General features: G+C 45.8%; 1 protein-coding gene across 3 annotated transcripts in view; it reads right to left on the bottom strand.

Moving 5' to 3' along the window:
* The window catches only part of dnah9 (dynein, axonemal, heavy chain 9), a 194,386-nt gene that overhangs the window by 133,342 nt on the left and 39,636 nt on the right, over positions 1-21,408 (bottom strand). For 2 of the 3 annotated variants that reach the window (XM_084343186.1, XM_084343187.1), the window contains 4 exons: positions 19,095-19,334; positions 18,713-18,873; positions 4,620-4,776; positions 3,425-3,529 (listed from right to left, as the gene is read on the bottom strand). In XM_084343186.1, the coding sequence (XP_084199312.1) occupies positions 3,425-3,529; positions 4,620-4,776; positions 18,713-18,873; positions 19,095-19,334 (663 nt within the window). Of the gene's footprint in view, positions 1-3,424; positions 3,530-4,619; positions 4,777-13,769; positions 13,859-18,712; positions 18,874-19,094; positions 19,335-21,408 lie in introns of those variants that run through there. The other variant, XM_084343188.1, reaches the window with a different exon arrangement.

Below are 21,408 nucleotides of genomic sequence, written 5' to 3'. Positions count from 1 at the left end.
ACACAGTTCTGAAAGGTGTGATCCGGTGGGGTCTGGCTACACTCTTTGCTGTCTCTTTGAATGTACAGACTGGAGCTAGCGCCATCAATGTATTCACAGTCCAGGCCTGTGTTTGCTGTAACAGAGGCAGAACTTCACCAATTTATCTCCATGTTGTTATGTTTAGCAGCCTTCTGTTTGTCCCTGCTTTATTTAATGTAGAACTGGTCCCGCCACCTGTGTTAGCAGACCCGACCGGCAGCCGAGTATGTCGCCGCGCTATGCTAGCTGCTCCCTCTTTAAGAGGATGGATTAGGTGTGTGTGCCATGGTGAGAGATGGCTCGGCGTTGGCTCCACTGAAGCAGGCTGAGTGCTGGAGCAAGCTGCCAGCTGTCACAGCAGGAGTTTGACGCTCCTCTGTTCTCAAGGTCTACTTCTCCACATATAAGCCACCATGATTTATTATTCATTACGCCACGCACAACCTATTCATTCTTTTGGCACTTTGAAATTCTCTAAGTGCTGTAGATTTCCACAGCTTACGGAAGAGGGCTGCTTGACTTTCATTGTTGCTTAAGAGAGACAAGAGGAAGGGCAGAGGAGGGAGTGTTAAGTCTAGCAATGAATAATGATCCTTTGAGGAGATCTACCTCCATTATCATCATGATCATGATCAGCGTCCTTATCAACTGTATACATTTTGCTGTGACAGTTTTGCACATGCATAAAGATAGTGTCTGGGGCAACGGCATGCGGGATTTGAACACAGCAGAGAGACTACAGAAACCAGAGAGAGAGGCTCTGTTTGATCCGGGATAACAGAATGCAAGATAGCAGAAAAGCTAGCATCAGCTGAAACATGCAGAATCTGGCGGATTTCTCAAAAGACTTCAGTAATCAAAGAGCTAGCTACTGTAGGTCGCCCAGAGTATACACCGTTCAGTGTGTAGAGAATAGAAAGTTTCTTCAACTTGTCACTACACATGAAGCAGAGATAGAAGTCTGAATGATCTAGTTCATCCAGAGAGCTCCAAGATCTCAGATTACACTGAGGTCATTATTTAACTTAAACCTGCATTAATGATTTTTCAGACAATTGTGGCAGTGCAACACCATACAGTATATCACTTTATAAAGATTATATGACTGAAGTGTGAGCAAACAGTATTCAAAAATATCTGTCTCTTTAGCTGCTTATTTGCACAACTTTGTCTACAGTTTGCTGCCGGGCAGGTAGTGAGATATTTGATGTGACCTGAGATTTCTTCCTCCACCCCAAAACAATGGCAGGTGATTTATGCTACACAAAAAACAAAATACAGTAAACACAGTCTGTGTCTGACACTGTATCCATATTTCCCTTATTAGATCCATTTATACGCATCAGGGATGTTCCGGGTGGTTTTAATCGCCTACTGCAGAACCTCCCTTTCCTAGGCCATGCATGTTTGCAAGCCAGTTTGTAATATATCCAGGCAGAATGCGCTCTATTGCTCCTCTGTAGAAGTTGACAAGAACTTTGCAAGGGAATTTATTCTTCTCAAGTTTCCTTAAGAAACACAGCTGTTTCTGAGCTTTGTTGATTCCTAGGAACCTAAAACTGTTCACCTGCTCCATCTTAGTTCCATTGATGCAGAAAGGTCTGTGTGTGTCTGTCTCTTTTTTTTCCTAAAGCAACGATCAGCGTCTTGGTTGAGCAAGAATTGAACAGAATTAGACAATTCCATTAAAAACAAACAGCAATGTGTTCTTTCAGAAACAGTGTTTTTGACAGTCTGGATAACCTGTCAACAGTTTGGACTACTTTGCAGTAGTAATACATGAAAAACACTACAGGGTGGTTTTCTGTCCAAATGGGCTAATTGTTATCTGATTGAGCAGGAAAACTAATTTTGTCTCGTCTTGTGATAATTGTGCTCTATTTTTTCACAATTTGTCCAGTTTTACCCAATATACAGTTATTGGTTACATTATTGAATTAGTATAATTGAGATTGACACAGTCACTGAGTCAGCTCAACACATAATACCTGATAGCTGATGATAAAAAAAAAGCGTTGTTTCAGCTAATTGCAGAGACTGAAGTTTTTTAAGTCAGTTCTAGTTTTGTAACTATAGTCTCATCTGTGTCTGTTTAATGTTACATTATTCAAAAGAGGTAAAATATTCATTATTGTGACCATGGGCTTGTGTTCCCCTAAACTTCTACAAATGATTTAGATGCCCAGAGGCACAAACACTTGATTTTTTTTCTTGCATTCTTGTATTCAGCTAAATAATATAACAGAGATACCACAAGGTCACCCCAGTGGCTATTACTGATAATTATTACATTGTTGTTCAGCTGAAATGATAACTGTTCTCTGGATGCAGGTATATTTGCAACCAAGCTGTGTGCGCGTGTGTGGTCTTGTTTCCTGCATTTGTGGAGGCCCATAACTGGAAGCTCACTCAGGGCAAGGACTGAAGAGCAAGGTTAGGGTTAGACAGGCAGCGGTGAGTGTTAGGGTATGAAAACAAGGATGTATGTATATTACTGATGTTGTGGGGGTATATATCTGTTTACACAGTCACATTGTGGGGTCCCGCCTTCCTTATCTGGACAAAATGCAAATCTCTGCAAGGAAAATCATCAAATTTGACTTGCTTTAAGGTTAGGGTAAGGCTTAGGGTTATTCAAGTAGTGGTCATGGTGACTGTTGGTGACCCATGGAGGGTAAGTCTCCAGGAAATTAATTTAAGTCAATGTAATATTACTTTATGTGATGGAAACGCGACTGTGTATGATATTAAAACTATATAAAACAAAAAAGGGCCTATTTTTATGTCCAGAGGCCAAGTTAGAGGTTCTGATTGACTATGTGGTGTCTGAACGGAAAGTTTATAACTTCATGGAGATGTGTAATGACCAAATACAAATAGTTTGTTAGTTTTTTGCATTTGCAAATAAATTGTACTCAGAGCAAAAACACTGAGCAAATACTAATTTACCAAAATTATTGTAGCACGTCCTTTGAGACCGAGGAGTCTGTTCTTTCAGAGCTGCTGTTATTAGTGCTGAAAGACGTGAGCATCGTGACCATCTCCACGGGAAAGCAATGGATGCAGTTTTCCATCCTCAACTCTCAAATCAGATCAGAGGAGGCTCCAATTATGAAGAAGCTCTGCGGTGCAAAGGTGCCAGCCTTGGTGGATTAGTCTTATAGCTGAAGCAATTTGCTCTTGCAATCGGTGATGAAGAGGCTATTTACTTCTGCTGTGCTGTTTTCAAGGGCTTATTTTCACCACAATTTAATTTGGATAGATCACCTTAAATAAGATGAAAACTCACATTTAGCTCCACCTGCCTGGGGTGAAAATACACAAAAGCTGCCCTCACAATGAAGTCTCGACCTGGGTGGGATTTTGGGAGTACCTGAGGCAGAGGAACTGGACCTGTTCTTACCTGCACAGCCACCACAGACAGCACCTCCACTGAGATCCTGTTAAATTCGTCAAAGCAGCCCCATGCCCCCGTCTGAGCCAGGCCTTTGTAGATGTTCCCGCAGGACTGGTGGACAAAGAGAGACAGAGATATTCAGATGGACACAGGGGGACAGGAAGTCAGTCAGGCGGGCTCACAGGTGGAGAACCTGTCTGACTGACTGATAGGGCATGTGGTGAGGCAGACACAGACGTATCTCCAATTAAACAGAAGATATATGGAAAAAACATTCATTACCATGGAGCAGCACCACAGCAGTGTGAGTAGGCGAGTAATAACAGGATGAAACATAAACAAGGCCTCACACCAATAAAACACGGCGATGATGGCAAAAAGAGAGGTTAAAATGTCTACCACCCACATTTTAGTTTTCCCAACACCAACTTGAGAGCAGGTGAACGGCCCTCCAGAGAGCAGCTGGACCAGGATGAAGCAGGCAGCTGACTTTTCTCTCCAATTACAGGGCAGAGGAAACGTTCTCTGACGCAAACCGGAGCTGACTGGAGGATTGATTCAACGTGTGTGTGTGTGTGTGCGTGTGCGTGCGCGTGTGTGTGTGTGTGTGTGTGTGTGTGTGTGTGTGTGTGTGTGTGTGTGTGTGTGTGCATGACTGAATATGAGTAACAGTGTGGGGCTGTGAAGCCAGATTCTAGTGCCTGTGTTCCTCCTGGAATATATTAGCACTTCTCTCTGACACCTTGCTGCGGTGTGTATAGCCGGGGGTGCTGTACGCCTCTATACTGTAATGATGCCCCTGTGAAGCCGGATCACAAGATTATGTTTATGTCTCCCTTGAGCACTCAATATGCAGAAAGTGTGTGTGTAAGTGTATACAAGAGTGCATAATAAAGTGAGGTGGAAGCTGGGTACAGAGAGGGCATTTTGACAAGGTTTAGTAAAGAAATAACAATCAGACTTTAACTAATCAGTTCTACTTTCAACAGGGAAGCGAAGCAGGCAAACAGAAGATGAAAAGGAAGAAGATGAAAAGAGAAGGGCATTAGGTGGGCTGATGACTTTAATGACAAATGCATACCATATCGCTGACAAAGGCATAGATGAAAAGAAACATGCATAATATGAGATGCTGTCAATGCACATTAGCTACGTGCACAGGCTGTAATGCATATACGTGTTCACATGCACGCTTGCTCACCTTGTAGTCCATCTGCTCAGAGCAGTTAAATACATAGACCATGATGCCCAGGGCTCTGCCCAAATCTTTGGTAGTCTCAGTCTTCCCTGTGCCTGCAGGCCCTGCCGGAGCTCCGCTCATGGTCAGGTGGAGGGACTGGGTCAGGGTGATGTAGCATCTAAATATAGTCAAGAAACACACAGTATGCGTCACTGAGGAGGACTGGAGCCTGACAGCTAGCAACAAAAAAGTTGCTTTTGACTGATTCAGATGACTGCTCATCCATTTCGAAAGATCAGGACAAGACCATGTTCTTCCATTCATTCATTGTGGAGCTTGACTGAACCCAATGACTAATTTTTAGTTGGGTTTTGGGCATCTATGCTCACATGTTAGCTCTGGTTCCTGGCACTGACTTTTTCTGCGCAATTTGCAATTTCTGTGGAGTCTAAAATGTGCCACTGGAAAACAAAAAATATTTCATCATAAAATTTAAAAAAAAAACAACTACATTTTGTGGCCCTCAATTTATCATACATATTAAAGATCCAGTGGTCTGACTTAGGGTCAGTCCCAATACAACCCCTCGGCCCTACTTTTTAGCCCTATCCCTAAATTTTTCGCGTTCCCGTGAGGGTAGTGGTGTCCCAATTACTCTTTGCATATAGGGGTAGTGGGCATAACGAGGGGTAGGGGGTATGAATCTAGCCCTTCAGAGCGAGGGATTTCAGACGCTGACTCGCCCAGGGAGGGCCAAGAGGAAATTTCCCAGAATGCTTTACGTCCTGTTAACGTTACTTGTTAGCTCTCATATTTCCTGCAAATTTGTCAGATATTTCACATTAGTATGATAATAAGCAGCAAATAAGGTTATCTATGTTACTGCGTACCGACCGTTACGAACGTTAGCTAGCTAATGTTAGCTAGCAGAAGCCCCACCAGTTGCTCCCAAAGTCCCAGTCGTTAATGTTAGCACAGCGCTATGGTAGCAAGCAAAGGGCGTTTATGCCTTCCAGTAATCACACACCGATCGCAACCGTTAACTCCATTGCTGCCTGATTTGTTGTTATGGTGGGACGTATGTGCAAACGTAACTACATAGTCGCTTACGTGCCCGGACGTAAACTATGCAGCGACGTAGCAAGTGGTGTCCCAATTCCTAGGGAAGATTACAAAGCTCTACCCCTTGTTGCTTCATTTCCAGGGTGTAGTGGTAGTGGGTGAGGGCTAGTGGTAGTGAGTAGGGTGAACATTGGGATTCACCCTTAGTGGCTTCCAGTAGTTAAATTGCAGTTTTCAACCAACTGTATTACCCTTGTTACGACCCATCCAGGGGTGACTGGGACGCAACATGAATAAGCCCCATTCTCCCCAAAACCCAAGCAGCCACCAGGATGCAAACTTAAAGTAGTTGAAAAAATAAATTATTTCAACATAACTGCGATTTAACGAATAATCTCAGGATGGACTCAGGCCAACATAAAAAACAAAAAGAAATCTACCTCCGGAAATCAGCTGACCTGCCGGGAAACAAAACAGAACTCAAAGACAAAGGCTAAACTCCCTGACTGGCCAAACACAGGAGAAAACAAATCAACATAAATGGCAGTCCACCCCTACAACGCAAAAGTACAAAGATGCCCTGGTGTGGCTGGTTGGATCTGTGAGGAGCGTGTGGACTTCGTCTCTCTCTGCCTCTCTCTCTCTGCCTCTCTCCGACGCCATCTCGGTCTTTTATAGCCTCAGCCGGATCCGGCAACCAATCAGCGCTCAGAGGAGGAGGAGTCCGGTCAGCAGGCGCTGCATTCAGAGAGGACACAAGAGCACATACACACACGCACCTGTACACGTCACAACATTACGACAGTAGTCGTAACACCGTCCCTTCACCCTCTCCAGTTAGTCTGTTCTGATCTACTGTAAAAATATAGTTTGATAGTCTTGATAGTCTCAAGATCACCAGCACGAAGATTGCCTATTTCCTTTTTAACCATTATTTATCCAGGGAGGAACAATTTGATCACGTTTACACGGTTACATTTGGAAGCTGCTCAATTCAACCACAGTCTGATCAGCAGGCCACTGAGTGCTGCCTTTCACTTTCCTCACCCAGATTTATCCCATCGGTCCAGGGATTGAGCTGGTGACCCTCTGGTCACAAGCTCACTTCTCTAACCTTCAGGCCACCACATTTTTGAATGTTTTTTTTAGTTATTCTCCTGGATAAGTCATAAAATACTTACTAACTAAATAACTTTAATGGCAGAGTGCTGAGGATGAATTGAGGAGTCTCAAAGCCTGAAAAAAAAACTGCTCTGTAGTCTGGTCGTATGGCGCTTATACAATGGTACTCTGTTTCACTGACATCAGTTTTTCACATCAGTCTCAGAGTCTCGGAGTAAGAGTAAAAGTTTGTGTGTTGCTGAGAGCCACGAACGTGACCGTGTACATCGTTTTTGTGAGGCTAAATAAAATGTCTACTTCAGAGTTATTCCTCGTCTCGGACACTTCTGTGAAACGTTACACTGGTGTCAGAAGTGACTTTGGACAGAAGACGGCATCCTATCAGGCTGGTTCGGCGTTGCTCTCAAGTTAGCCTGTTAGCCGATGCGTGTCATGGATGGCAGACGAGGAAAGAAAGTGAAGGACGAGGTGAGGACGGACGAGGGGGACGGCGGTGCTTGCGGGTGGTCGGAGGACATGACCAGCGAGTTCACGAGAAGTGCACACGCAGCGAGGGATCGTCTGAGAGATTGAAAATGGCTAACGAGGCCGGCATGACCCCTTCATCGGCGATTCGCGCCACTCCTCGCCACACCGGAAGTGACCAGCGGGCGGAGGATGGTGGCAGACGTGATGGTGCTCTATGCCCGGTTGTTGTCTCAGCCGTCAAGAGCCCCAAGTACTCTGGTAGGGATTGGGAGGCTTTCCTGGCCCAGTTTGAACTTAGCCCATGCAGAAGGATGGTCAATGGACAATAAAGGGCTGCAGCTGGCTCTGTGCCTCACAGATGATGCACTGTCCTGTCTTCTGCTGCTGAGCCCGAATGATAGACGAGACTATGGAGCTAGTGGGGGCTCTACAGAGGCGGTTTGGACAGTGTTTACAGTCCGAGCTCTTGCGTAATGAACTAAGTAACCAGGGCAGAAAGACTGGGGAGCCGCTGCGGGTGTTGGACAATGACATAGAGAGCCTGACGTGGCGGGCGTATGCTCACATGCCCCCCAGGAGTAGAGAGTGAGCTGGCACGGGATGAATTTATCAGGGCCCTCTCCCCCACTGAGTTGCGTGTCCAGGTACAGCTGCAGCACCCTCAGACATTGCAGGCAGCCTTGGAGATGGCTGTGGAGAGGAAGAATGTGTGGGGTGTGGCTGGTGTGAGCTGTCAAGATAAGAACTCACCTGCTGTAAGGGCTGCAGTGGGGAGCCTCCCCAGTGGAAGAGAGGCCAGCGTGGGTTGATGAAGTAACTGGACTGTAAAGGGCTGTGTCACTACAGACAGCACGCAGAACACGCCCCATCTGTATCACGGCCACCACATCCCTCACCACAGTCCGGAGGTGCCCAACATCACAGCCGGGGGAGCCAGGCACCACTTCCCCCAGAAACAGATGACTGACAACTCAGGCTGGGAGCCAGTTGTCGCAGTGGGGAGAGCCTCTGCAGGTGACTCTTGTTACATTCCCGTCACAGTGGAGACAGTGCCCTGTTCGGCGCTAGTGGATACAAAGTCAACAGTGACTGTGGTGAGACCAGATGTGGTACCAGAGGGGACACAGCTCAGTCACAGGTGAGCTGGCTCCTATGAAGGGCAGGGGCGTGCTGTCTGTGACTGTGGGGGGAAGAACGCTGCATCACCCATCATGGATAGCTGTAGTACAGGACCCATGCATCCTTGGTCTTGACTTCTTAGAGCCGCAGGCTGCCAGCTGGATCTCCTAAGAGGGACAGTGAGTTTTCAAGAGGGGCCAGTTATCACCTTGTTCCCCAGGCTTCTTCCTGACACGCTCCCTGGCCGTCATGCAGCTAATGCAGTAGAGACTGTCGTTGTCCACTCCTTTCCCAGGTCCCTGTCTTCTGTGTCTCCCCCCCAAAGTGAGAATTGCTCCATCAGCCCAAGCAGGGATCTCTCTGTGGCAGCCCCACCCTTGTTACCACAGATGGGGGAGGAAAGGGTGTTGGCTGCAGTGAGAAAGATATGGGAGAGGAACAGCCTGGACAGAGTCCAACAGCCTGGACCAGCAGCAGCAAGAACAGCTGTGGCAGGTGCTGCTGGAGTTTCGAGACTGTTTTGCTCTGAGTGATGAAGAGGTGGGGAGAACTCAGCACGAGATCGACACAGGGGATGCACAGCCTATCAAGTGTCGCCCTCGATGCCTCCCCCTGGCTCTTCAGCAGGCTTGTGATGTAGCTGTGGTGAAAATGCTGCAGGCAGACCTCATTGAGCCTTCAGATAGCCCGTGGGCAGCAGCCGTTGTCATGGTCCCCAAGAAAGTTGGCTGGCGGCTCTGCTCAGACTACAGACCAGTGAATGGAGTAACCAAGAAGGATTCATACCCCCTGCCTCACATTGATGAGTCACTGGACCTGGTCTCAGGGTCCTCCTGGTTCTCATCCCTGGACCTCCGCAGTGGGTATTACCAGGTACCCCTCGTGGCTGAGTCCAGGTCCAGGACAGTCTTCTGCACCGGGCAGGGGCTGTGGCAGTTCAAGGTTCTCTGTTTTGGACTATGAAACGCTCCTGCCACCTTTGCCAGGTTGATGGACAAGGTGCTGGCTGGTGTACCCCGTCAGCAGTGCCTGGTCTATCTTGATGACATCCAGCTCCTTCGAGGCTGCCCTGGGTTCCCTGCAGCGGGTGCTGACAAGAATCAGAGCAGCTGAGTGTCACTTCATGCAACGGGAGGTGTACTTTCTGGGACACAAGGTGGGAGGGGAGGGCATTGCCAACGTGAAGGAGAAGGTGCAGGCCGTCACTGATTGGCCCACTCCCATCAACCAGAAGCAGCTGAAAAGTTTCTTGGGCTTGGCTTCGTACTATCGGAGGTTTGTACGGGGTTTTGCCTGCACCGCCGCACCCCTGTTCCAGCTCCTGCAAAAAGACAGAGACTTTGTATGGACTGAGAAATGTCAGGAGGCGTTCAGCAGCCTCCAGCATGCCCTGAGTGAGGCTCCAGTGCTGGCCCCAGCTGACCCCACCTTGCCTTTCATCCTGGATACAGACGCGAGCAGTGTGGGTGTGGGAGGTGTGCTGTCCCAGGTGGGGTGGGAGGGAGAGCGGGTGGTCGTTTACTTCAGCCGGGTCTTCAACAAGCATGAGAGGTGATATTGCGTCCCCCGCAGGGAGCTCTTGGCGGTGGTACTGTCAATAAGGCACTTCAAATATTACCTGTGTGGTTTGTTGTTCAAGGCGCGGACTGACCATCCTGCTCTTCAGTGGCTCATGACATTCAAGGAGCCGGAGGGGCAAGTGGCCAGGTGGTTAGAGGAGCTCCAGGCTTTCAACTTCAATGTGGAGCACCGGGCTGGGGCACGCCACACAAACAGATGCTCTCTCGTGCCGGCCATGTGCAGCAGACGGGTGCCGCTACTGCAAGAGAGAGGCGAGAGAGGAGGAAGACGGGTCCACCGAGCAACGGGAGGAGGAGTTCCTATGCCAGGAGCTGCAGACTGTGGACACGGCAGAGTGGAGACAACAGCAGGTACAGGATGTGGACCTTCAGCCCGTTCTGCAGTGGGTGGAGGCACAGCAGCAACCACCGTGGGAAGACGTGGCAGCGCTCTCCACAACGACCAAGGGACTGTGGTCCAAGTTTGATGCTCTGTGCCTGCATCAGGGCGTGCTGCAGCAGGCATGGAAGGAGCCTGCAACAGGGGAGGAGCAATGGCAGGTGGTGGTCCCCAAGGGACCACCACCTGCGTGAGGGGGTGCTTAAGGGAAGTAAGGGGGGTGCTTAAGGCCATGCATGGAGCCGCAGGGTCCGGGCATTTTGGAGTTACAAAAACTCTCCGCCGCCTCCGCCAGAGTTTCTACTGGGGTCAGTGCAAAAGGGGCGTGGAGGATTTTTGCCGCTGATGTGACCCCTGCACCGCCCGCAAGGGTCCCTCTGGCCGTTCCCATGCACCACTCCAACAGTTTCCAGTAGGGGGCACGATGGAGAGTGGCGGTGGACGTAGTGGGCCCTTTACTTCGCGCGGACAAAGGTAACTGCTACGTTCTCTCTGCCATAGACTACTTCACAAAGTGGCTCGAGTCCTACGCTCTGCCAGATCAGGAGGTGGAGACCATGGTGGATGCCCTGGTGGAGGGCATGTTCAGCCGTTTTGGGGTGCCGAAGACCATACACTCCGACCAGGGGAGAAATTTTGATGTGTGAACGTCTGGGAGCACACAAGAGCTGCACGACCCCAGAGTGACGGGTAAGTGGAAAGATTTCACTGCACTTTGGGTCAGCAACTGGCTATTCTCACTGCACAACACCAGCGGGACTTGGATGACCATCTGCCCCAGGGGGGCATGCTGGGGAGAGAGCTCTGTACCCCGGCAGTGGTGGCATTTGGCCGGCCCCCAGATTTTGTGGACACACCCTCAGGTCCTGAGTATGCCAGGAAGCTTCAGGACCGCCTGGAGTCTGCACACAGTTTTGCGCAGGAGCAGCAGCAGAGTGCCGGTGTGAGACAAAAACTGAACTATGATGTGAGGGCTCAAGGGAGACACTTTCTGCCTGGAGAGCTGGTTTGGGTCTACAGCCCTCGGCGTAGAAAGGGCCTGTGTCCTAAGCTGGACAGCCAGTGGGTGGGCCCATGTAGAGTGCTGGAGCGGCTGGGGGAAGTTGTCTACAGGGTGCAGTTGCCTGCTTAGGGAAGAAAGGTGGCACTTCATAGAGACAGACTGGCTCCCTATAGAGGGGGCACTTCCTCACCTGCACAGAAGCCCCCGAGCAGCCTGCTCCCACATGCTCACCCCAGTCTCCTTTCCTTTGAAAGGAGACTTAAAGCCATAGGCTGTCAGCCTGTTACCCTCTGGTCTCTCTGTCAAACACTGGACTGCAGGTCAAGTCAATCAGCGTGCGGGCGGTGGTTGGTGGAGAGAGTGGGGGGGCAGTCTCAGAGTCTGAGTAAGAGTAAAAGTTTGTGTGTTGCTGAGAGCCGAGAATGTGACTGTACATCATTTTCGTGAGGCTAAATAAAACGTCTACTTCAGAGTTATTCCTCGTTGGACACTTCTGTGAAACGTTACATAATGATACTTTATAATGTCAAACTATTCCTTTGAAGAAAGAATAAGGGATCATAATTATGTTGCCAGATTGTAATATCCATTTATTCTGTTTCTCAGTTTGATATTATAAATGCATCATTTAAATGCAAGTTTAAAAAAATCAGTTTACAATTGCCTTAAGACACTGACAAGGTGACAAATCATTAGTCTGGAGGCATGCTCCCCGTCCAAAGATGCCTTAGTAATGCTGAAGTCCAGCTGTGTGGCAAAATATGTTTTTAGAAGTAGTATAAATGAAGTGGAGTGCAAAACCTGTTAAAACTACACAGATGGTTCAACAGGCAGTCAGAGAGTGGAGCGGCATTCAACAGGTGGAGCACTGAGTGTTGAAGATTAGCATACCATTTACAACTAATCTCCCTTTCTCAAAGCACTGAAACAACATGCTGAAATAGCTGTCCTCCCCTGTTAATGCAGTAACTGGTAAGATAATATGCTAAAAACACAAGATCTGTAAGGTTGGGAAGTACACAAATAGTGTACTTCAGAGAGGAATTATTGTTCAACTAAAGTTACAGGCACCTCGCTTGAACACCATGTGTTTAAGCACATTTAGTCAATCAATGAAGCGACCCATTTACAGACACCCTGCAGAGACCCGAGGTTTGAGTCCAACCCGTGCTTGTTGTCATCACCCTGCCTCCCGTCATCTTTCAAGCCGCTCCACCAAGAGAAGTGAAACATTTCTCCCCCCTCGACTTGTTTAAAGTTTCATCAGGTTTTTTAAGCCTCCACTTTCGTATAACATAAACAAAATGGCGGGGACTTCCAGTTCACAAGCTCTCTATTTTAGCTAAGTACTAGGCGAAAAATGTTCCTCATAGCGTAATAGGGAATGAAAAGGCACTATGTTATTGCATCTCTTTTATCATCCGCCACTGCCTGATGAATTTCTGATTAAAATATCAGAAAAATTATACAGCGCAATGACAATCGTTTCTGCTGAAGATGTGTCACCTGAGCGTAATAGTTCATGCGTCTTGTAACCACCCACACCCAGTGAAATATTCAAACCAAATACTTCAAATACAGATATCACGGACCAGCATAATTAAAGATGATATCCCATATCATGAGGTCATCAATCTTATGCTTCAGCTTTTTGTTTTTCAACAGCATTGCATGGAAGACATGACAAACTAACAATTCCACTGGTCCTCCATCACCTCAGGTAAAGAGCCTGGGTGTCATCCTGGACAGCACTATATCCTTTGAAGCCCACATCAATAATGTTACTCGGCCTGCACGCTTCCATCCACGCAACATCAATTGTCTCCGTCCCTCACTTACACCAACCTATACTGCTATCCTTGTAAACACCCTTATTACATCCCATCTGGACTATTCTAATCCTCTCCTCTTTGGTCTTCCTCGGAAATCTCTTCATAAGCTCCAACTGCGTCCAGAACACAGCTGCTCATATCATCACCAGAACTCCCTCTATTGAACACATCACTCCTGCCCTGCAGCAACTCCATTGGCTCCCTATCAAATCCCGCATTGAGTTTAAGATTCCACTCCTCACTTTCAAGATCCTTCACAACCTGGCACCATCGTATCTCTCTGAACTTATTCACATCTACACACCTTCCCACACTCTCCGATCCTCTTCCGCCATCCAGCTCTTTGCCCCATCGGCCAACCAAACTACCATGGGGTCAAGAGCTTTCAGCTGATCTGCCCCCAGACTTTGGAACTCTCTCCCACCAGACATTCGCACTTCCGACACTGTCTCCACCTTTAAATCCTGCCTGACAGGATCTTACACTACAATAGTTTGTCCCGGTACCACTGAAGATAAAGTCTCCCGCTCAGATTCTCAATTCTTCAGCCATAATACTTTCACTTTCATGCAGTACTGCTGAAAAACTAAAAGCTGAAGCATTCACTACGTCATCGTGGGGGATCTCATTCCAGTCACCGACACTTCCAGGTCCAAGCAGGGAACCGTCATGGAACCGCCAGAGACCGATTAGGGCCCTGTCAAGGAGGAACGGGAAGTTTTAAGAGGCTTCATCTGTACACTGCTACTGCATAATCTTATAAATATGAGAAACATATATCAGATACCAATTTATTCTTAATTATCTGAAGTTCTCAGTGTTAAAATTAAACTCCCTCTTCATGAGAAATACCAGTTTTCCAAACTAAATAGTGACACGTCATGTTTCTGTTTGTGATTCTGTGATTTCCTGTTTTACTTTGAAGTTTTGCCCTCATGTGTTGTGTGCTGCTTTTCAATTCCTCCCTTTTTTTTAATCTCCCGCCCTCTTTCTGTGTTCACCTGTGTCTTGGTTGTCAATCAGCACTGTGTGTATATAGTCTGTGATGCTCCCTGATGTCTTTGTCAGTTCGTCCTGTATGATTCCCTGTGACATCCACCTGTGTTTCACCTGAACCTGTTCCTGTGTCTCCCTGTGGTATGTGTCTGGTTTTCTGCTCCTCATGTTGTTCCTGATTTGTACTTTGTTTTAGTTTTTTGTGTTGCTACTTTATATTTTTGGTATTTACACTTCTTGGTTTTTGGATTTCACTTTCTGGATTTTCAGCTTGTGATTAAAGCTCGCCTTTTGTTGCTCATGCTGCCTGCCCCCTGAGAGTGTTTCTGCATTCAGGTCCTCAGACATATTTGTACAAAGGAATCATTTTAATATCATAATAAACCTTCAACACTAGCTTGGAATGGCCAGAGCTCTCAATCAACATTCCCCTTTAAATGAACCAGATGACCTTTAATAGACACCCCCAAGAAATAATACTTCATTTCTACGGCAGCAGCATAAAATCTACACACAGCCGTAAACCGCACAAATGACAAATCCTGAGTTGACACAGCCTTGTAACCAGCCCTGACAATGTCTCAGTGTCGGCTCAGCCGTCATCGTACATAACCTCATTATATGATAATATAATCTGCTCCTGTGCTTTGATTATCACACAGGCTGATTAGCGACACCAGTGATTGCTTCTCCCGCAGAACCTGTCAAGACTAACAAACAGTCAGCCCATCCAGTATCAATAAAAACCAACAGCATCATGGACGTGAACTGATGGAGACAATCAGGACTTTATTGATCAGGCCAATAAACACAATGGTTTGCCTTGAATATCAATACAGCAATGATTTTAATGAGCTGCTGGTTAATAGATGATGTATGGAAAGGGAAAATATTGGAAAGCATAACAAGAGACAGAAGCTAGGAGAAGACAAATGATCCCATCTGTATACAGTGTATCATCCGGATACCAGTGCCAACAGGCTTTATGGCTCTCCTTTGAAATATGGCCAAAAATCTCACAATCAGTCGTCTAGGAGGCTGAATGAGGATGTCCCGCACGGAATAACTAAAGCCAGATAGAAGACAAGAGTGTGAGGCTGAACTGGACGGCTCTGACAAGGTGACTTGTTTTATTACAGTGTTTTTAAAAGAAACAGCTATATATCAGTCTGTCTGTCTGACTCATTCCCCCTTCATTCCTCTCTCTCTTGGTCTGTGTGTGTGCGTGTGCATGCGTGTGTGCGAGAGAGAGAGCGAGCTGGCTAAAATATTCCTGACATTTTGCATAATGGTGCAGCTTTGGAGATTCTGCAGCATGTATTGAGCGAATGCTAACCTTGTGCCGATAACAGTCCTGCTGTTATAGATTAGTGAGTGCGATTCCTTTAGCCTAATTATACTGCTGCAGAAGGTGAAGAGACCATACTGACTACAGTCAACCACATACAGGCCTGCATTCATTATAAATACTTGCACAGCAGCTGCACATGTATAGCTATAACTGCTGTCACAAACATCTGTTTAGATGATTTTTATCTTTTAACTGGCTGGAGTTGGTGTTAATGATCCATATAAAGCCTGGGTCTTCAACAGGGGGTCTGTGACCAAGAGGAGATCCTCACAGTTACTGCAGGGGGGCCGGCATATTACTGTTTGATAAGTTTTCATTTTTTCAAAATTTAAATGCGTCTGAAAATGCACATGAACACGAATTCAACATGTTATCAGCAAAGAAAAAATTGTTTAAAAAAAACAAACATTTAATTTACAAAACACACAATCTAACCACACGCCTGCTTAAACTGCTGCTGACTTGTTTCTTCATGGCACTTGAGGCCTACCGACACATTGTTGTAGGCCCAATTTAATATGCGACAGAATTTTATACAATATATGTAGTGGGGGGTCCTGCAGCCGGAAAAGTTGAAGTCTGCTCAAACTCTGTCCTTTTAAAATAGAAGCTCAAAATGTTTCTGATTACTTCACTTTTTAAACTGGCAAAAGACAACTTTTCTGCTCTAACTCATTCTGAAGTGACCACTGATGATGAAAAATAACACCATCCACTTACAGTATGGTTACCTATAAACCTTGTTTCACTTTGCTAGGGCTGGACTTTTCATAGAAAAATGAAGGGCCAATTACAGAACACAGGAAGCAAGTGTCATTGCGCAACCAAAACAGGAAGAGTCATTGTTTTTGCCAGTCACTATCCACAGGTAGTGGTGGAACAACTGGAATAAATGTGGAAACTAAACACTGTTCACTCTTGTTTTCTTCTTTATCTTTTGCAGACAGAGAGGGGCTACTGATTTACATCTTACACTGCTCTGTTACTGCTCCTGTTTTAGTCCATTTAATTATTAGTCTCATCATTATATATCATTCTATTTAAATCATCTTAATTTGTTTTATATTACCTCATACTTATCTCTATCTTTGTCTTGAAACCTTTGTATCTCTTATGTAAAGCACTTTGAATTGCCATAGTGAAAAGGTGCTATTTGAGAACATGTTTTTTAATTGGGTGAGTTGACCCAAACATTCATAATGTTGAACTAAAACGTTTTTTTTTTTATTTTCAGCTAATGTGACATTTGGTGATATCCTGCTTTCACTTGACAGCATCAAGGTATATTCTTTTGCTCTTTTCTTCATGTAGCAATATCATGAAGCAAACACACTTTTCGCTGTCTTCTCAAGTCGTGGATTAAAGGATTCGACACCCAGCCCCTTGGTCCATGGTCCATTGTTGAAATGAAAGCCAGTGGCAAATTGTGTGAGTCGCAGCGAGCTGCAGTGAGGGCATGCACCATATGGCGAAGTCTTGCTACACGGCCGCTGATCCGCCCATCAAAGCCCATTGTTTCTGTTTGTTCAGGCTTCAAAGGGAATACTGGTCAGTCTGGAAAACCACACAGTCAAACGCTGCAGTTCTTGCCAAAGGGCTGTGAGCGGCAGGTATTCATCTCTGTGTAGTTGAAACTTTATCGGGAATCCTGCAGAAACATGTGCATGTGAACAAACAAGATGCTGGCAGAGTGCCCGAGCTGAGTTGTTCTGAAAGGTTTTGCTAGAGGTGGGTGTGCATAATGATTCAAATGAAGATCATTAGAATGCGTCAGATGGTTATTATTAGGTAAGACGCTGGTATCTAAAGTATTTCTATTACAAGGGGAAAAAATACCAATTTTAATCAACACAAATGGAAATTTTGAAAATGTATTTATAATGGACTTTGAGTGGGCTTCATGCAAATTGGCATTTTGATGATAACCTTATACAGGCCAACCAGCTGGATATTCTTAAACTTTATCAGGAGTTCCCTTAACCCTTCCCCAAACTGCCACCGTCCAATCATAGCTTATCAACCATGACTGGGAACAGCAGGCCTGTCAAGCTCCCCGTTTCTCCACATGCTGAAGCTGTGTGCATGGCACTGTAGTAAGAGAGGTCCTCGGAATTTAATGTGTTTGGAGGACGCTGTGCTTTTTTAGCCTTTCCACAACCAAAAAGACAAGAGCAAAAGTCTAAGGAATGATTTAAACACTATCTTCTCTAGATGCAAGAGATGCAAACCTTAGCTCACAGCAGTATCTAAACCAGCATTACTTAAAAGGCCAAGGTACATCACTTACTAAATTTACTAATTTTCTAGATAACCTACAATACAGATATAACTGGTGTGGATACTATATATATATATATATAGCTTTAGCCTTTCAGCACAACGTCATGAATGCAGCCTTTAAGCTCATATTTAAGACCTCAGTTATACGGTTCTCGTTAACACGAGTCAGCTGGAAACAATAAAAAGTCAGTCATGTTTTCACCAAAATCATGGAGTTACCTTAAGCTAAGTTAGCATGCTACTGCTGATGAAATCTGCCATTGTCGGTTGCTGGAAGAAATGAGAAGCCTGCTCCAGTCTGTCTAAAATCGAGGACCAACAATGCTGAGGATTTTGACGCCATCATTGTCAACCGCATGTGATGTGCGAGAATGTAAAGCTTGGAGAAGCAGTAAGCTAACTGCACTGCAATACTGTCTATAAAGACCGTCGACTATCTCCACGTTCTTCCCTGTACAAAAATAAAGCCAAAATATCACTGATATGAGCGCTGCCATCTTACACTAGGGGCGTTATTTGGAGCTTTAGATCGTTGACCCGCCCATACACCCGCAGGACTCAATCACAATTACGGCTCAGCTGTCAATCATAATGTTACACCCCCTTTTTATAGCATCAAACTACGAGTTAAAACCAAACTTTTCAGAAAAAATGAACACTTGAAAATATTAGTTTGAGGTGTACTTTTACTTTTTAGTTTGGCCATTGTCACATCTGCTTACATTAGGGGGGAAGGGTTTATGACCTGTACTGCAGCCAGACACCAGGGGGCGATTGAGATGTCTTGGCTTCGCTCTTGGGGAGCTGTCATGTCGTCCTTCTTTATAGACAGTCAATGGTCAATTGGAATAGCTGACAAGCAATCATGATGTTTTGTTCCCTTTCAGTGTGAACAAAGACAGTGAGAATGACACCTCCATACCTGTCTGTTAGAGGAGTGATGACCAATCGTGGCGTGTTGCCCAGGTATTCGTAGGAGTAGAGAAACTGTGCATCGCAAATGTTGGCAAAACAATGCTTCTCCTTCTCATCCCAACGGTGTCGCAGCTGGGAGAGCCACACAAAGGCCTGAGAATTCTCCACCTTGAAAAAAAAGAGACAACCCAGGCTTGAAGTAAAGCCAAAAATAATCTGTGCTTTTCCACCCTCTAATTATGGTAATGACATACCTTGCTTGAATATCTTGAGTGCATTACTCACTGGTAATAGCCTCTCAAAAAATACAGCAGCAATCACGGTGTCTGCATAAGAATTTATACAGTATAGGTTCTCGGTCAGATTTATCCACCGTGCCCCCTCCTCACCTTCTGAGTGATCATCTTGGCAACCACGTCTCTGGCGTGGACGTCAATGGTGCAGATGGTCATGACCTTCTGCCGATCGCCTGGTGTAAGCTGCCCAATCAGCATAGAGATGAGGGTGTTAAGCTGGGACACCTGTTTCCTGTAATACTCCTTCATGGCGTTGTCATAGCCCTCCTCCAGACGGGCAAACGCCATGCCGACGTCAGACGTCCACCAGATCTGAGTGCAGGTCAACGCCACCTGAAACAGATAATGAAATAATTCACAGGTAGATTCTCTATAAATAAAAATACAGTTGATAAGATTCATGTGGGTGGATTCTGTATTTGTGGTTACTCAGTTTATCTCTGGCTGTTTGCTTCTATCCAATTGACACAAAAGCAGCTTAACATGAAACAAATATATGAACTGAGCCAACTAATGAATATGCATATGTCCATATGTTTTATGCATAAAATTGACAACCCATTGCCTCTACAACCAAGAGTTGGATTGAGATGAGAAGTTTACGTGAGAGGCCATGGCAGTTTTTGCTGACCAGTGTGGAAAGTCAGCATCAAAGAACATGAAGATGGGCTGAGCAGGTTTTATGTGGACTGCTCATCTTTTTTATCTTCAGGAAGAAAAATCTTAAATTATTTTTCAACAGTCAAGTGTTATCTAAACTTAAAGGCTAACTCCACCAATTTTATACGTTACAGTGTGTTTACAGGTCTTGGAAAGTATTAGTACACATGTGAACAAAGTAGTATAAAGCCTTTTGTGGTTCCAGAGGAAGTTGCATGTAATCTGACAAACTGACTCCAGTGATGTCACTGTCAGTTGAACTGTGGGTAATGTAGGCTCCAGGTTTTGAAAAGGAAGAACAACATGTGGAATGAAAGGGTGATATCTCTGCTCTGCTGTATTCACTCTGATCATTTGTTTTTAAACTGTCCAGAATGAGTCCAACAGTGTTAGAGGAGTGTAGCTGTCATGATTGGGACTTTTGGTGTGGCTGTTTTTGTGGGTTTTGTACTTTTGGTTTTTCAGAGGCACTCTGCAGAGGCTGGGCGTGGCTCTTCTGATGGCTGGAGCTGCCTCCTCTCTCACACCTTCAACACATTCGATCATCAGCTCCTGCCTCACACACCTGCTGCTCATCTAATCATCAGCTCCAGCTTTAAAACTCTGGTCTGCTCTTCACTCGTGGCCAGATTGTTTTCGACTAAATGTGGTAGATGGCTGAATCTCTCCTGTCTTTTCTACGACCTTTTGCCTACATGTGTTTTTGCTCTTCCCCTGACTTAACCTCGTTTCTCCTCGACCTCTCCAGTGTTGGTTACCTCCGAGCCTCATCTCCACAAACCACCCAGCCTCCCGCACCTCTGTCACCAGCCTCGACCACACTTTGCACCTTCAGTGTCTCACTCCACCAGTGTCTCCTCTCCTACCACAGCTGACGTTGCGGTGAGCTCCGCTACCACACCAGCTGACCCACAGCCTACGTCTACACCTGTGTCTCCCACTCAAGTGTTCCCACTGAGCCACTACCGTCTCCGCCGTGAGCCTCTCCTCCCCACCAGTGATCCACAGCCTGAGCCAGCGACTGCTACCTCTACACTACAGTTGTTCAATAAATCCTTTAAAGCCTATCCCAGTCTGGCTGTCTGCTTTTTGGTCCTGCAACAAGCACCCACTAATTTTTATTTAACCTTTATTTAACCAGGAATAATCCCATTGAGATTCAGAATCTCTTTTGCAAGGGGGTCCTGGCCAAGAGAGCAGCACAGTAGGTCCACATAAAAGACACACTTGAACAACAACAACAACAACAACAAAACAAACAAAGACAGCTAAAACAGTTTGGCAAATCATATCATTACAGTATAATCACCAGCTGCGTTCAGTGAGAGAACATGTGCATGCAGTAGTCAAATAGTCCTTGATCCTAGCTTTAAAATCTTCCATACTTGGGAGATAATCCAATTTAAGATGACTCTGTAATTTATACCAGGACGAGGGTGCAAATGCTTTGAAGGCACTTTCCCCAAAGACAGTCCGCGTACGAGGAATAGTGTACATTATCAATCTATCATGCCTGAGACTACAGCTTCTGGTGTTGACTTTAGAAGCCAAGAGAGAACACAAATAAGGGGGCAAGTCACACAGGATGGCCTTATAAAGAAAACAATACCAGTGTTCCCATCTACAATTGTACAAAGAAGGCCAGCCAACACTCAAAGACTACAGTGATGAGCACGAAAACCTAAATCTGTTACAAATCTTAATGCTGCATGATACACCGAATCCAGAATTTTCAGAGAGGAGAGAT

This window comes from Pagrus pagrus (assembly GCF_965226575.1).
Source record: "Pagrus pagrus genome assembly, chromosome: 21".
Classification (NCBI taxonomy): domain Eukaryota; kingdom Metazoa; phylum Chordata; class Actinopteri; order Spariformes; family Sparidae; genus Pagrus; species Pagrus pagrus.
This window is presented reverse-complemented; position numbering and strand designations above follow the sequence as displayed.